General features: G+C 39.6%; 2 protein-coding genes across 3 annotated transcripts; one reads left to right on the top strand and one right to left on the bottom strand.

Annotated features, from left to right (window-relative positions):
• Window positions 1–320: 320 nt before the first annotated feature.
• timm17b (translocase of inner mitochondrial membrane 17 homolog B (yeast)) lies at window positions 321–4,773 on the bottom strand. The gene is made up of 6 exons (XM_038309343.1): window positions 4,727–4,773; window positions 3,212–3,311; window positions 3,071–3,134; window positions 2,708–2,836; window positions 2,520–2,630; window positions 321–462 (listed from the first exon to the last, which is right to left on the bottom strand). Exons 1-6 carry the CDS (start codon window positions 4,750–4,752, stop codon window positions 377–379), a joined length of 516 nt encoding a protein of 171 aa, XP_038165271.1. The 5' UTR covers window positions 4,753–4,773; the 3' UTR covers window positions 321–376.
• Window positions 4,765–15,318, top strand: pqbp1 (polyglutamine binding protein 1). Of its 2 annotated transcripts, none has more exons than XM_038309341.1 (7): window positions 4,765–4,883; window positions 8,097–8,164; window positions 8,241–8,355; window positions 8,510–8,610; window positions 10,476–10,694; window positions 10,774–10,831; window positions 15,139–15,318. In XM_038309341.1, the coding sequence occupies exons 1-7, from the start codon at window positions 4,789–4,791 to the stop codon at window positions 15,287–15,289; spliced, it is 807 nt and encodes a 268-aa protein (XP_038165269.1). In that variant the 5' UTR covers window positions 4,765–4,788; the 3' UTR covers window positions 15,290–15,318. The 2 variants fall into 2 exon arrangements, with proteins under 2 accessions (XP_038165269.1, XP_038165270.1); XM_038309342.1 differs by having other exon boundaries at window positions 8,244–8,355.
• Window positions 15,319–15,492: the final 174 nt, after the last annotated feature.

A 15,492-nucleotide genomic window follows, 5' to 3' on the forward strand; every position in this document is an offset into this window, starting at 1 on the left:
CAGAGGATAATCTGCTGAGCAGAAGTGGACAGCAGATTATTGGTAGGTTCCGTAGGATTTACAGCAGCTATACAAGTATATCTCATACTTGTTCTATCCAACAAAGCACATGCAAATAAGCCAGCTCCCCCTAAAAAAAAAAGAAATTCACAGTAATGAAAGAAAACAAACATGAAACAAAATGCAAAATGAGACAATATAAGAATTTCAGATTTCATTCATAATCTCTAAATAATAATATCTGACCCCTGAGGTACGATAACAAAGTGCAGCTACTTTTCAACACTGTAGTGACCACAGTCTCCTGTTAACAGTGGCGTTCTCTTCTCATTGCGACCCGCTCCGATTCCCTGCGTCTTCAGTCTGCAGACGTTATCTAGTGAAAAAGCCCCTTTGAAGCCTGCTGCTGATGGTCTCCGTCTTTGGGAGGGAGCTGACTGGGGTCGTCTGCAAAGGGAACAGCTGCAGGAAGCAAAATGAAATAAGAACAAACATGTTAACATTTTCTACTGAGAGATTCAAATTCTGAATTTTTACAGAGGTAATGTGTGTGTCTGTACTTTTTTTTTTCCTACAAGAGACAATTTTCTGTTAAAGCGCTACGATTTGGGGACCAACAGTCCTTATGGGGAGATTACCGTTTTAGGCTTAGGTGTTAGGTTTAGGACTAAGGTGTGAATTGAGTTTTGGTAAGTATTAGGTATGTACCTAGGTTTAGGGCAAGGGTCACGGTTAGGCTGTATTACTCACCCACAAATGAATGGAGGTCAATGGAATAATGAAACCAGAGGTGTGTGTGTGTGGGTGAAAACATGGGCTTTCTGTGAGCAGCTTATTTCTGCCTCTTGGGGACCAGCATTACCTGTACTTATATAGCATTTTTAAAGTCAGAGAGCTTGACCAAAGCACTTTACATTACATTCAGTCATTCGCCCATTCAAGCAAACACTCACTCACTGATGGTGGCAAACTACATTGTAGCCACAGCTGCCCTGGGGCTCACTGACAGAAGCGAGGCTGCCGTACACTGGCACCAGCAGGCCCTCTTTGTCCAACCATCAGTAGGACATGCAGGTGAAGTTTCTTGCCCAAGGACACAACGACACTGAAAGCCGGAGCCAGGGCTTTAACCGACAACCCTTCGATTTCAGGGCAAACCCCTACATCCGTCGCCACTGTCGCCGTCGGGATAAATGAAAAACAATTTGCAAAGATTTTCTGTTATTGACGAACCATCTCACCACGGAGATTTAGGCTGCATCCACACTGCAGGCCTTACTGCTCAATTTCAATTTTTTGTGAAATCCAACTCTTTTGCATGGTCGTTCACATTTCCAAATTTATGCAACCTATATGTGATCCCATGTGTGAAATGAATTTATACAGCGCAGGTATCCCGCATGCGCAGTAGAGCACGCAATGACCTCACAAGCGAGCGTGCTCTGTGTTTACGGAAGTAAACATTGATGGAATTGCTGGAGCGCATCTAGCAATCTTTCCCAACCTCAGCCAGTGCATTAACAACACAATCTTTTCAAGATGGTTGAAGATAAAGACTGCTCTCCACATCATCGTCATCCATGGCTGTTTGTTTTTCCTGCTGATTCTGTGTAGCAATATGCAGAATAGTGACTTTTGTTGAGTATTAATGGCGTTCAGGTCGGATGAATGCGACCTGACCGTTCAGACACAGGTCGCATTTAAAAAAATCAGATTTGTATCGGATTCAGGACCACATGGCCAAGTGACCCGGGTCGCAGTGAAAAATCAGATCTGTGTTGTTCAGACTGCCATGAAAATATCAGATACAGGTTGTATGTGGGCAAAAGAAAAAAAAAATCAGATTTGGGTCACTTCAGGCTGCTGTTTGAACGCAGCCTTAGTTTTTTTGACACTCATCCATTTCTCTCCCTTTATTCTATTAAAATTTACTGGCTTCACCGGGTCAAATGCTTTGCTTTGTAAGGGGCAATTAATATTAATTCTAATTCTGCACTAACGTCCCGGGGGCATCCTGGGACAGAGTCGGCCTTCCTGAGGAGCTTATCAAACTGCTTCCTCTCAGCTTTAGATAAGCTGCTGCTCCCATAAACCACCGCATAGAATAAGGTTGATGTCACCACACAATAAAAAAAAAAGGTATTCAGGAGTCAATGGGTTTTGAAACACATGTTTAAATCAAAGATATTTAAAATAGTTTTCCAGACCTGGATAATGCTTTAAAAAAATTGCAATTTTTCAAACTTTTCTAGATTGCCAAGAAATATTATCCCAGAGGTCTTAAATATTGAGACAAAGGGGGTCTTTGTATTCCAGCCTTTTTTTTTTTAGTTAGGGACATTTTTTAATTAACAATTTATGGTTAAAAACTAAATATTTTTCAGCTCAAAGGTGTTTTTTTTTTTACATCTAATTTTTAGAAAGTCAAAGACAGGAGACCTTAATTCTCATATCAGTCATTTTGAAGTTTTGTTAACTTGATAAAATGACACTTTTAACCGTGACTATGCTTCACTTACGGTTCTGGAACTGTTGTGCTGTGTATCTAGTCAGAAGAATACCGAAACCCTCAATGAGAGCGAGCAGGATCCCCCCCATCATCGCGGAGCCCATCATGGTTATCGGACCACCTCAAGAAAAACACAGCAATCCTTAGTTAGATCTATTATATCGCTAATTAACAGACGATGGTGGTGTTTTTTCTCACTGCGTGCTGCTAGGATGGCCCCCGTGAGGGCGCCACTTGTTATGGAGTTCCATGGATCCTCCTTCCCTCTCAGACGAACTAAACCACAGTCGATGGTGGAGAAGAGGCCTCCCCAGACAGCAAAACTACCTGGAAATACAAAGCAGTGAAGGTCATATTTTTTATGCAGTGTGATGAAAAAAGGGAAGGTTTTAATAGGGAACATAAAATCATTCACACTGTGATGATGTAAGAATGGATGAAGCTATATCTAAATAAATATTCAACATTAAAGTTGCTTAAAAAACGCATCAGTCTAAAACGAAAACGATGACAATGAATACGGACTTCCGGAAATTAATGAAGAAAACCAGCCTCCCTTACCTCCGATTTGAGGAGCTCTAACTCTCACTGCGTTTGCACTTCCTCTCAGTCTGTGTCCAACCCCCTGGAGTATTACAGAACAGTTGAGGATCACCGAAAATAATGAGTCAGAAAGCAAACAATCACATTCTTCCAACTTACAGCCGGGGCGTTTCGAAAACCTTTCACTGCCTGGAAAACCCCTCCTCCGATGGCCCCCATGGTGAAAGCTCCTCCACAGTCATCCACTATCCTCCAAGGGCTGCAGAGAGAAAGCAGAAGATGAGGATGCATATCAAGACACTGCTTATAATGGAAAATCTGAGAAGTTGTAAAAACTACAAATGCCTTTAAATCAACAACTGGAAAGATCTAAGGATTTAATATATATATATATACTTATGTACAGTACATATTTTGGATGAATGTGCAATAAAGGCACATTTATTTCCAAGGATCCATTCATGCTTTTTTATTACATCCCATCAATGTTCAGTCCTGAATCATCCATCCATTTTCTGACAGCGTTATCCCAGCTGGGGTCATGAGGGATGCTGGTGCCTATATGGGCGAGAGGCGGGGTACATCCTGAACAGGACGCCAGTCCATCGCAGGGCAACACAGAGACAAACAGGACAATTCACACACACAATCACACCTAAGGAGAATTTAGAGAGGCCAATTTAACCTAACAGTCATGAGTTTGGACTGTGGGAGGAAGCCGGAGTACCCGGAGAGAACCCACGCATGTTCAGAGAGAACATGCAAAAACAAAGCAGAAAGAACCCGGGCTGGTAAATTAAACCCGGAACCAGAGCTACCCACTGCAGCCCAGTCCTGAATCAGTCTAATAAAATATTTTCTATAAATGTTACATAGTTATCATGAAGATTAACCCCATTTTAAAACATTTTAATGGTTTTAATGGAGAATAGGCAATTTCTAGTTTGGGAAACTATTAACAGTCAAAGAAAAAAAAAATTTAATTTCCTTTAAACCATCCATCAGAATTAAAGATTTAATAACTTTCAGAAGCAACGACTCATGATTAATTATCTGTCTATCTCATTAGTCTCTTTACATGTAATTTTATTTCTAGTTTCTATAAATTTTGTGAGCTCTGAACTTGAGGTGAATCAACTTAAATGCTAAAAAATAAACCATATTAATCTTTGCCCAAATTAATAGATAGAAAACAGTTCCTTTCTTCAAAGTCATTGCTGATTTATTTTTTGCTTCTCCAAAGCAATAAACTACAAACATCCCTCTGGAGCCAGTGCCTGTTTCCTCCTTTTTTTTAATACATTCGATAACCTGGCTCCAAAAAATAAATAAATGTGTATTTGTTTTTGTTTTGTTTTTTTCCTATTTATGTATCTGAATCACAAAAATATTACATTTGAACACCATACAGTGGAGACATATTGACACGAAGCCCTCTTCGACTCTAATTTAAGATCAACGGGATGTTGTTAAACATTTTACACTATGATCTGAGTTGTTACCGATGGACACCAGCTGTTTATCAGAAAGTCTACAATAATACCAGCCGCTCTAGAAACACGAACTCTATCGGTTCATTCCAGCTAACAGAATAAATATGCTGCAAAAAGCTCTGCTATCTAGTTTTTTTAAACAGCTAAGAGTAATATTTAGCCTACTAATAATTAATCTTACCAAGGCTCGCGGGCATACTCCTCCATGTTTGTTGACGTCAAGCGGACACAGTGACGTCATTAATGTGCGCCGGGGGCTTTCCTTTTTTATTTTATCTTTGGAGGCGGTATTATCTTCTTTACTCCCGTCGAGTATACAACAATTTCCTTTCATACAGGTAAAACATTCATTATTATGAATTATTATATTTTTAAATGCTGGTTATTTTGTTTTTTCTCGTGTAAACCCTTATTTTATGGGTAAAGACAGCGTGGTTGTTGCTTTGGTGTTTTTAGCTGTTGCTACACAGTTATCACTGCAGGCCATACAGTGTTATTCCTCTCGCTAGTGATTTGGCTAACTGATGTTTGCAATTAATCTAGTTATTAATTAATTCTGTATTAATGGTGTATAAACCGAATGGCTGTGAGTTGAAGTCCCAGCAAGGTTGATTATTGGTCAATTCAGTTTATTTCTACAGCGCCAATTCACAACACATGTCATCTAAAGGCACTATACAGTTCACCAGATCATCCAGTCAGATTGATTCAAAGTTTTCTATTTAAGGAAAACCAGTTGATTGCATCGACTCATTGACTCTTCAGCAATCCCTCACACTAAGCATGCCTGTAGCGACAGTGGAGAGGAAAATTCCCTTTTAACAGGAATGAGCTAGCTCTGATCCTTTTTTTAAATTAGCAAATTTAATCTGCAAACAGTCCTGTTTCTTATTGCTTTTTAGTTACACCGTTACCTTATCAGTTTATGTTTTCTCAATGGAAAACCTGAGATACACTATATTGCCAAAAGTATTTGCTCACCCATCCAAATTATTGGAATCAGGTGTTCCAATCACTTCCATGGCCACAGGTGTATAAATTCAAGCACCTAGGCATGCAGACTGTTTTTACAAACATTTGTGAAAGAATGGGTCGCTCTCAGGAGCTCAGTGAATTCCAGCGTGGAACTGTGATAGGATGCCACCTGTGCAACAAATCCAGTCGTGAAATTTCCTCGCTCCTAAATATTCCACAGTCAACTGTCAGCTGTATTATAAGAAAATGGAAGTGTTTGGGAACGACAGCAACTCAGCCACGAAGTGGTAGGCCACGTAAACTGACGGAGCGGGGTCAGCGGATGCTGAAGCGCATAGTGCGAAGAGGTCGCCAACTTTCTGCAGAGTCAATCACTACAGACCTCCAAACTTCATGTGGCCTTCAGATTAGCTCAGGAACAGTGCGCAGAGAGCTTCATGGAATGGGTTTCCATGGTCGAGCAGCTGCATCCAAGCCATACATCACCAAGTGCAATGCAAAGCGTCGGATGCGGTGGTGTAAAGCACGCCGCCACTGGACTCTAGAGCAGTGGAGACGCGTTCTCTGGAGTGACGAATCGCGCTTCTCCATCTGGCAATCTGATGGACGGGTCTGGGTTTGGCGGTTGCCAGGAGAACGGTACTTGTCTGACTGCATTGTGCCAAGTGTAAAGTTTGGTGGAGGGGGGATTATGGTGTGGGGTTGTTTTTCAGGAGCTGGGCTTGGCCCCTTAGTTCCAGTGAAAGGAACTCTGAATGCTTCAGCATACCAAGACATTTTGGACAATTCCATGCTCCCAACTTTGTGGGAACAGTTTGGAGCTGGCCCCTTCCTCTTCCAACATGACTGTGCACCAGTGCACAAAGCAAGGTCCATAAAGACATGGATGACAGAGTCTGGTGTGGATGAACTTGACTGGCCTGCACAGAGTCCTGACCTCAACCCGATAGAACACCTTTGGGATGAATTAGAGCGGAGACTGAGAGCCAGGCCTTCTCGTCCAACATCAGTGTGCGACCTCACAAATGCGCTTCTGGAAGAATGGTCCAAAATTCCCATAAACACACTCCTAAACCTTGTGGACAGCCTTCCCAGAAGAGTTGAAGCTGTTCTAGCTGCAAAGGGTGGACCGACGTCATATTGAACCCTATGGATTAGGAACGGGATGTCACTTAAGCTCATATGTGAGTCAAGGCAGGTGAGCAAATACTTTTGGCAATATAGTGTATGCTTTTTAAACTGTACTTGTATTTTTGTGTTTCTGCTGAAAACCTAACTCTAGAGACCATACTTTGTTATTGAGGTTTGAAGTATATATATTTCTATCAATGTTCTCCAGAATCTTTGATTTATAATTTTTAATTCATAAAATTACCAACTTGCTTCGGCAAGTTCACTGACAGTTCAACGGTCCTTTTTTTTTACTTTTACATATTTAGACTTAGACCAAGTTTATTGTCATTTTGCATTCACATTTCATTGTGTCGTTGAACAGAAACTTATTTTTGATTGTATTATTTCATGCAAAGGACCAACAAAAGTTAACACACAGCTGCTGAGGTGAGGTTTTCTTTTCAGGACTGCTCCTAGTTTGATCTGTTGTCCAATCACAGCCTCTCTGTTAATTCCTAAAGCATGACACTGCCACCACCCCTTTACAGTGGATATTGTGTGTTCAGGGTAAAATGCAGGGGTTTAGTTACACATTTGTTTTTTTCTGCTGTATAAAGTCTTTAATGTTGGCCTCATCTGACCAGAGCATATTCTGGTTTTCTGCTCGTGGCTGGTGACAAACACTGCAACCTTTTATTTCCATTGGAGATTTATAAAGTATTTTTTAATTGAATTGAATTGTAAGGGCCTTTCAACAATAACCATCTCTTGGCTATGTTGCCATGGTTACTATTAGTGTGGTGGAAGATGAATGGATGTTTTATTGATATATTGTCTGATCTGAACTAGGGCTTGGCAATTAATTGCATTTGCAATATAATCACAATTTAACCAAACACAATTTTCAAATTTCAGAGGCACTGGTCTTTAATCACACTATATTTAACAAAAGTAAGACACTAAATGTCTCTCCAGCCGTTTAGGTGGTAGTTAAACGCTTCAGAGTTTGTCACAACACAGAAAGGTAGAGGTTGTAGCAACTAGCATGCAGATCTATGAATGCAAGTAGAAATCAACACTTTTTCACACAATGGTTACAGTAAAGTCCTATAACAATACACTCTGGGTATGCAATCTTTGAAAATCCGAGAGCCTAGTGCAAAGGAAAATGTAAATAAGATTTTGCAATTTTGGTTAAAATAATCATGATTTAGATTTTTGGCAAAATTTTTCACCCCTACCGGTAATCTGAACTCTGGAAACTCCTGCAGTTCTTTTAGAAAATACTGACTGCTCCTCTGACTGGCCCATTAGTTAAAATGAATGCAGCCCTTTTTTTGTTGTTGTTATGACAAAATAAATAGGGAGGTTTAAGTTAATAACAACTGATACTGTATTAGTTTATTCAACAACATATGCTGTTTGACTCAGTGAAGTGATAAATGCTCTCTCCTGGTTTTAAGAATGCCTCTTCCGCCGGCACTGCTGGCCCGCTTGGCCAAGAGAGGGATTGTAAAACCATCAGATCAAGGTAATCAATTATTTTGTATATTTTAGGCTAGTCAACCTAAATAAAAAGAAAATAACTATTTTCTTCTTGATTACAGCAGAGGCAGATGAGGAGATTATTGCTGAAGATTACGATGACAACAACGTGGACTATGAAGCTACCAGAGTAGAGAACCTGCCTCCAAACTGGTACAAAGTGTTTGACCCGGCCTGGTATGTACTCAGAAATAACCCCAAATTAGTCATACCTCCGACATTGTTTTTCAGGACTATTTAACCATCACTTCAATTATCAAAATCACCTGAATGATCATTTCTTATTGTCTCAAATTTTAATGGATAAAATTTTGCTTGTTTTATTCCACAGCGGTCTCCCCTACTACTGGAATGCAGAGACAGATCTGGTTGCCTGGCTATCCCCAAATGACCCTACAGCAGTCATAACGAAACCTGCCAAGAAAGTAAAAGGTGCGTTTTTATGCAGAGGCCCAAACTCTCAAATTATCTATTAATAAACGACTGACTTTAATGATCTCACAGTTGGAGAAATGTACTCGTTACATCGACTCAAATAGTGAAAAAGAAGAAGAAGGTACCAAAGGAAGAAAAGATTTTAGTTATTTATCTTTCCAGCTTTGGTCAGAAATGTACGTATCATTTTTGGGAATTGATTTTCTTTTCTGAACTAAATGGATATTTTAACTTCTGATCTGAGTTTTCTTACAAAGACCAGGCCTCCTCAGTAGGATTGTATTCTGGTCCAGTCTTCCTCAAAATGTTTGTTTGGGATCAATGTCCTTTTGGAACTGTAAGTTATGTCCAACATTCAAACATCTTATAGTTATTTTCATTTCCAGTTCTTGCGATCTGGTCTCCTGAACCTTTTAGGTGTCTCTGATCCCTGGATCTAATGGCTGAATAAATTCCTCTTTGCAGTTGAGTTTTCCTGAGTCCTACTAATGACCCGATTATTCAATAATAATAATAATAATTGAACTTTATTGATCTCACATTGGAGAAATTTACCTCTACACTTAACCCATCCCTATGGCGTGCAGTGGGCTGCCATTATGGGGCGCCCAAGAAGCAGTCGGTGGTTAAGGGTCTTGCTCAGGGAGCCAGAGTGGCAGTCTGCAGGAATGGGTTTCGAACTCAGAACCACAGGATTCCAAGCCTTTAATTTGACAGGGCTGTGTTGAAGCAGAGACACGTCTAAGAGATGCAAAACATCTGACCTTAAGCACTTGAATTAAAAATCTGTGGTATAAGTTGAACTAGAGTTTGGAGATACTCCTCCTATTTCATCCATCTACCCAGTTAAAAAAATAACTATTGTCACCCCCACAGCATGATGCTGCCACCACTGTGCTTGCAAGTCAGCTTAACTAGTTTTTGAATTTGAAAGTCTTCTTTAATCCTCTAAACCTATTTCCTGTTATTCTGTCCAGCCCATCCAGTCTCCAGAAGGCGCTTGGCCTGTTCATGTCGCCACATTTAATGTTTCAGTGAAGCTTAAAAGGGCTTGATATTTTTCCAGCACTGTGGTTTTTCTCTGTTCATTTAAAACCCTCTACCCTGTAAATAGAGACACTGATGATCCTGCAGCTTACGGTGAATAATTGGACTGAGTCTCGATGCTCCCTGGGTTGTTTTAAAGCATCCAAACCAATTTTCTGTCTGACTCCAGGATGATGCTTGAGTGTGACATATTATTGGATTAGATTAGAATTATCTTTAAATAGCACCCTGATTGCTTTTTATTAAAGCAACACTTTTTTAGGTGTAACCACCAGGGGTGCTAGACCTGTAACTTCCCGGTTTATTCCCTATGAAATCAACTGGCCACACCTCACTGCTGCAACAGCTTCTAAGATAAAGCAAGCAGGCGTCATGCCTCTAAATAACCTTCTACAAATCTACTCCATTAAAAACTAGATAAATTCTAATTAAATTACCAAAAAAGAGGCCTCCTGATTCTGCCAGAAAGACAATTTAATAATCATCCATTCCAAATGATTCCAGAGGCTTGTCGATTGCTACAGAAAGCCGTGTTTCTCTGCCATTTGCTCACTTTAGCCATTAGTCTGTGTGTATCTGTAAGCATGTATGTGTTATTATGACCCTGTGCTTGCTGGAGAAAATGAACAATAGAATCACCGATCCATCATAAAGACAAAATGATTTAAATAATCAATGTGATTGATGCTGAGGAGTAAATGAAAACGTTTGACTTAGATCTCTGGAGACCATTTTGTATAATTAGTTTCAAAGAGCTGCTTTTTGTTTGACTAATGTTAAATTAATCATTCTTTTGTCCTTTTTTTTTTTTTTAGCTGATGTCACGGATGAGAGAGCTGATAGACCATTTGAGAAGTCAGAAAAGGAACGAGAAAGAGACCGGGAAAGAGAACGAGATCGGGAGAGAGACCGGGACAGGGAAAGGGAGCGAGAACGGGACAGAGAGAGAGACAGAGACCGGGATGAAGGGAGGGACAGGGACCGAAGGAAACAGAGGAGAGACGACATTGCACCGTACGGAAAAAGCAAAAGAGGTAATAAATCCAAAGATTCTGGTCAATACATAGAACTCTTGTATAGAAATAGATTTTAAGTTCTTTATTTGTTTTTCAGGGAGAAAAGATGATGAGATGGACCCCATGGATCCCAGTGCTTATTCTGATGCTCCAAGGTACAGTAAGAGTGTATATATATATATATATATATATATATATATATATATATATATATATATATATATATATATATATATATGTGTATATATATATATGTGTGTGTATGTATGTATGTACGTACGTACTTTTTTGTAATTCAGTAAGTTTCCAGGTTCCTGGTGTGTATCTGCATGCGTCAGATAATGAACTCAAGCCTACATTACCGTGTTAACATGCTTTTTAATCCTTCCTGCACATTCTTTTCAAACTAAACTTTGCTTTAAACTGTTGTGTGCTTGGAAAAATATAAATTGTAATGTTAAAAATCTAAAAAAAAACTTGACAGGTTAAAAACTTACACTACTACTACTCACCAATTTAACATGTTTAGCTCTATAACATTTAAATTCACCACTCCAATGTCTAAGAGAAAAAAATTAATGAACATTTTTTTAATGTATGACCACTGTACAGATTTTGCCATATAATAGAAATATTTACACTGTGCGCATACAGTTATTATTATTATTTTCCTAATCCCTGATTGATTATTTTTTAATCTAGCGTGTATTATAGTATAGTGGGTGTGTTACTGTACTTACATTATTTTTGCCTTGTTGTTTTTTAGCCTGCCAAGTCGAAAAAAATTTCTGATTCGCGCCAATTCCCAGACAAAAATCCCACCATCTAGCGGAAAATCACGCAGCTTTTTCAAATCACGCGAGAATGTGTACAAAACAACAAAAATGGCGCCGGCAACGCTTGTGGGTCGTTTTCAGCGAATGTCTGTGATTTTAAAGTAATTTCAATGATAAATAAATTTTTTTTGCGATCATTGCACTTGCCCGCCTTTTGCTTTGATTGTTCATTAGGAGTGAGAAGTTGTGACTGAATTACTCAGATATTGGGCATTTAAATAGTTGACCTTTAAGGACAAGGAAACAACTAAAATACTCAAACCATTTTCTTCCTGCTTAGTGTTTATAACAAGACTAGATTGAAGTATCACACTTTGTGATTTCAAATAATCAATTTAATATTTACTTCTGATTGAATTTGTCCAGATTGGATATTTACAAATAAAAAGTTGATTAAAAAGTGCAGCTTATTTATTGCTGTGTAAAAAATAAAAGAAATAAAAAAATCAGCAAGTCAGTTTTTTGCTGCACTGACTTTAATGCAGATGGTTGCAGCTGCAGTGAAACATGATGCATGCTGGTTTGATACTTTGCTTGATTGCTGCTGGCGCTGCAGAGCAGACATCGGGTCACGTGAAAGGTAAACCCCGTGGGAGCGCGGTGGCTGCAGTTTTCTGAGTCAGGCGCTGCAGTTACGCTCCTCTGGTTGCACGATCCTAAAAACATCGATCCCAACAACTGATGAGTTAACACAGCTTATATTTTTCTAACAAGAGCTTCAGATTGATAATCTAGAAAAAAAGATTGGTAAAACAGATTTAGTTTGCACTTTTGTTCATCTCACACTCACAAACGGCATGTTACACATTTTCTTGTTTCTGTCTCAAACTTGATCACAATCACTCTGCAATATTGACATTGACCTTTCATTCCATTTTTTGTTTTATTAGCCAGAAACCACAGTCTAATTTGACTTTTTGTCTTGTTCCTCAAAGTTATTGAGTACAAATATGGGTTTTTAACGGCCTCAAAGTAATAGCTTATTTCCCATCAATTGGATTCCTCAATACAAGCGATGAATATGACTGCTCCCATGGTTCAAAAAGATCTTTGGAAATCCTACAGGAAGGTTTTGGGAAGAAATATAGTCTAGCTCTTTGAAAAAAAATCAACAGGTGCCAAGAATTTTAAAACAAAATTAACTTGTTGGGTAGACATTAAGAGTGTCTATATGTTACAGAAGTCTCTCTGGCCCCTTATGGTGAAGAAGGATCTGTGCCAAGAAGTAAAGCTTTGGATTGATGTTCTGTGTACAATCCAATGCTCACTTAAAGTCAGGGAATGTGTTGTGTGTGTGTGACAAAAAAAAAAAAAAAAACGCCTCTATTTCCTTCACTTCAGAATTTGCTTACTGAGAGTGATGCAGCAGTTTCTGGGTTTGTTTGTGTTCGTGGGTTTTTAATAGCCCCTAAACTTCGGAATAGCCCAGGGGTCGGCAATCCAAACTGCTCAAAGAGCCATATTGGACCAAAAAAAATAAATCTGTCTGGAGCTGAAAAAATATAAAAGTCTTATATATGCCTGGTATGGCAACATGGGCTCTAAGTGTATTATTCCACTATAAAAAATGACTATGTGGGCTTAAATATATAATAATTATTCATGATTAAATGTTTATCCTGGAGCAAATGTCACATAGAAGCATAAAGTGAGGGAGGGGCAGTGAACGCTCTCACCGCGCAGTTTAGGTTTTGTATCATTGATGAAATGATAGAAACACGATAAAAAAATCTTTCTATGGTGGACGTGTTTCTGTTGGGAGGAGTTGATTGAGTCATGAGGAACCAAGCAGGAACTGACATCCATCAGAGCAGAGCTCTCTAACCCTGAAATCCCACATCCTCCGTCACCAGCGTTCGTTGGTGTGATTTCTGTTTTTAGGATTTGGGGAAAAAAGGAAGTAAGTTCACATCCCTGCATCGGAGTGCTACCTTGGATGATCTGTGGATGATTTTCCATCCTTGCAACCAAACTAGCAGCAGTAGTGGAGTTTGGAGATGCAATCCACTTCTTAAATCTATCTTTGCACTCCTAATTTATTCAGAAGTTCTGCAATCACACTTTTTCCTCTCACTCCCAGTTTGTTGGTTGGCTGCATATTTGCCTTTCCAAATAATTCTTTTTATTTTTCGACAACCTCTCATTACAAAACAAAAATGCAGGCAATCCTTCTGCATTGATAATGAAAGCAGATGATTCGCTCCATTCTTTGAATCCTTTTTTTCCCTTTGGGATCCATGGTCCGAAACACACCTGCAGCTTTGTTTGCCTGGCGCCGCGCCGCGCTGGTTGCAGGTTCTGATCACTGATCTCTATGGCTATGACACAAATATTGTTCAAATATACTTATCGTACAAATGTTTATAGCATTGGAAAACAATTTCTGTTTGACCTCCTGCACACCGTATTAAAAAAAAAATTTTCATAAATTTTTGAAAAAGCTCCAGGGAGCCGCGGTTTGCCGACCCCTGCAATAGCCTCTCAAAGCTGCTTGTGTACCTTTTCCTTCTACTAAAGCTTCTTATTAAAGCTAGGAAATATAAATATTTAATCAGCAATCATTTATGGAAGGTCTTGGGGTCTGTTAGGACTTTACCAAGTCATTAGTCTCCCTCACTGTTGTGTCGGTCATTCACAAATCCTTGTGATAAATCAACATTTTAGGAAGCTTAAATTTATTCATCTACTGTCAACATTTAACACCAGAACAAAAGAATTAAGGTATCTGTATTTGATGAATGTGTTTCTATTGAGCTGAATAATTGTAGTGTTTTTTTGATGACATTCTGGTTTGTTGGTGTTGAAGCTGTGTCGTTCTGTTTGGGATGAACAATCTATCGGGGCTAACCTGACTCCGCCAGATGGATTTGCGCCGCATATCCATCTGGGAACCTTCCGTAGAAGTAATTTCGGGAAGTGGCGAAAATACTGGTTAGCTGATTGGCCTATGTTGGTGATAGACGGGCCAAATAAACCAATCAGATCAACGAAGCATATGACGTAACAGAGCGACGACGAAGAGGAGCCAATTCATAGATCAAACTCTTGCCGAAACCAGTCGGGAGAAGAGCAAAAACATCTTTTCCTCTGAGAAAAGCCTCCAGAGCAGTGTTTTGCTCTTCTTTCAGTGAAGAAATACTCTGTAATTCCCATAAAACTTGCTCGTTAGCCACGCTAACGCTAGTTTCATCGGCTGAAGCCGCCATGTTCTTTAGACTGAACTGTTGCACTTCTCGTTGCGTCACACCTCAACTCGCCTCAAAGCCAACGCTGATTGGACGTTCGTTTGGTGAACGGCTCCAAATTTCTTTCAATGGAGAGTCTCCAGACTGATTAGCGAGTGAAATCTTTAAAGCTCGCGAGATCAGGATGGTCTCACGAGGCTATATCGGGACAGCCAGAGAAGAAAATCTGGGTTTTTCCCTGATTACAAAGTAGTCTGACTTGAAGTCTCCCCTATATTTAAGATCACTGATAATTAAATCAAACGCTTGTGGTTTTCTTAGAGAACGCATCAACAGAAACCTCTCAACAGCTTTCTTTACAAGCTGAATATTTCTGAGCAGAAGTGTACTTTGACTTTGCATGAAATCAAGCTGCTAAAATTGATGTTTTCCTCCTAACAGGGGTTCTTGGTCGAGTGGCCTCCTTAAACGAAACGAAGCAAAGACAGGCGCAGACACCACAGCAGCAGGGCCTCTGTTCCAGCAGCGGCCGTACCCCAGTCCTGGAGCCGTGCTGCGAGCTAACGCTGCAAACCATCCACCCAAGGAGTGAGCAGAGATCCCACAACCACCGCTTCAAACGCTCCTTTCATCCTATCTTCATCCTTTCTTTGTATTTTTAGATGTGTGCATGTCAGATCCCATTGTGACTGCTCATGTTAAAAATGGTGTAAATATGTTTTATATCTGAGTGATGCTTTAGTTACAACTAGAATATCTCTGACCATAATAATACATTTCATTGCTGAGATTTGC

The sequence above is a fragment of the Cyprinodon tularosa genome, unplaced genomic scaffold (genome assembly GCF_016077235.1).
Source record: "Cyprinodon tularosa strain WSP-4 unplaced genomic scaffold, ASM1607723v1 ctg66, whole genome shotgun sequence".
In the NCBI taxonomy this organism is placed as follows: domain Eukaryota; kingdom Metazoa; phylum Chordata; class Actinopteri; order Cyprinodontiformes; family Cyprinodontidae; genus Cyprinodon; species Cyprinodon tularosa.

Excerpts from the sequence above, each read along its gene's own strand:
- timm17b (XM_038309343.1), bottom strand. The coding sequence starts at position 4,752 with ATGGAGGAGTATGCCCGCGAGCCTTG. Across the intron at positions 3,135-3,211 it reads GTTTTCGAAACGCCCCGGCT|GGGGTTGGACACAGACTGAG; the intron begins GTAAGTTGGAAG and ends GTAATACTCCAG. Across the intron at positions 2,837-3,070 it reads TAGAGCTCCTCAAATCGGAG|GTAGTTTTGCTGTCTGGGGA; the intron begins GTAAGGGAGGCT and ends TTGTATTTCCAG.
- pqbp1 (XM_038309341.1), top strand. The coding sequence starts at position 4,789 with ATGTGCGCCGGGGGCTTTCCTTTTTTATTTTATCTTTGGAGGCGGTAT. Across the intron at positions 8,611-10,475 it reads ACCTGCCAAGAAAGTAAAAG|CTGATGTCACGGATGAGAGA; the intron begins GTGCGTTTTTAT and ends TTTTTTTTTTAG. Across the intron at positions 10,695-10,773 it reads GTACGGAAAAAGCAAAAGAG|GGAGAAAAGATGATGAGATG; the intron begins GTAATAAATCCA and ends TTTGTTTTTCAG.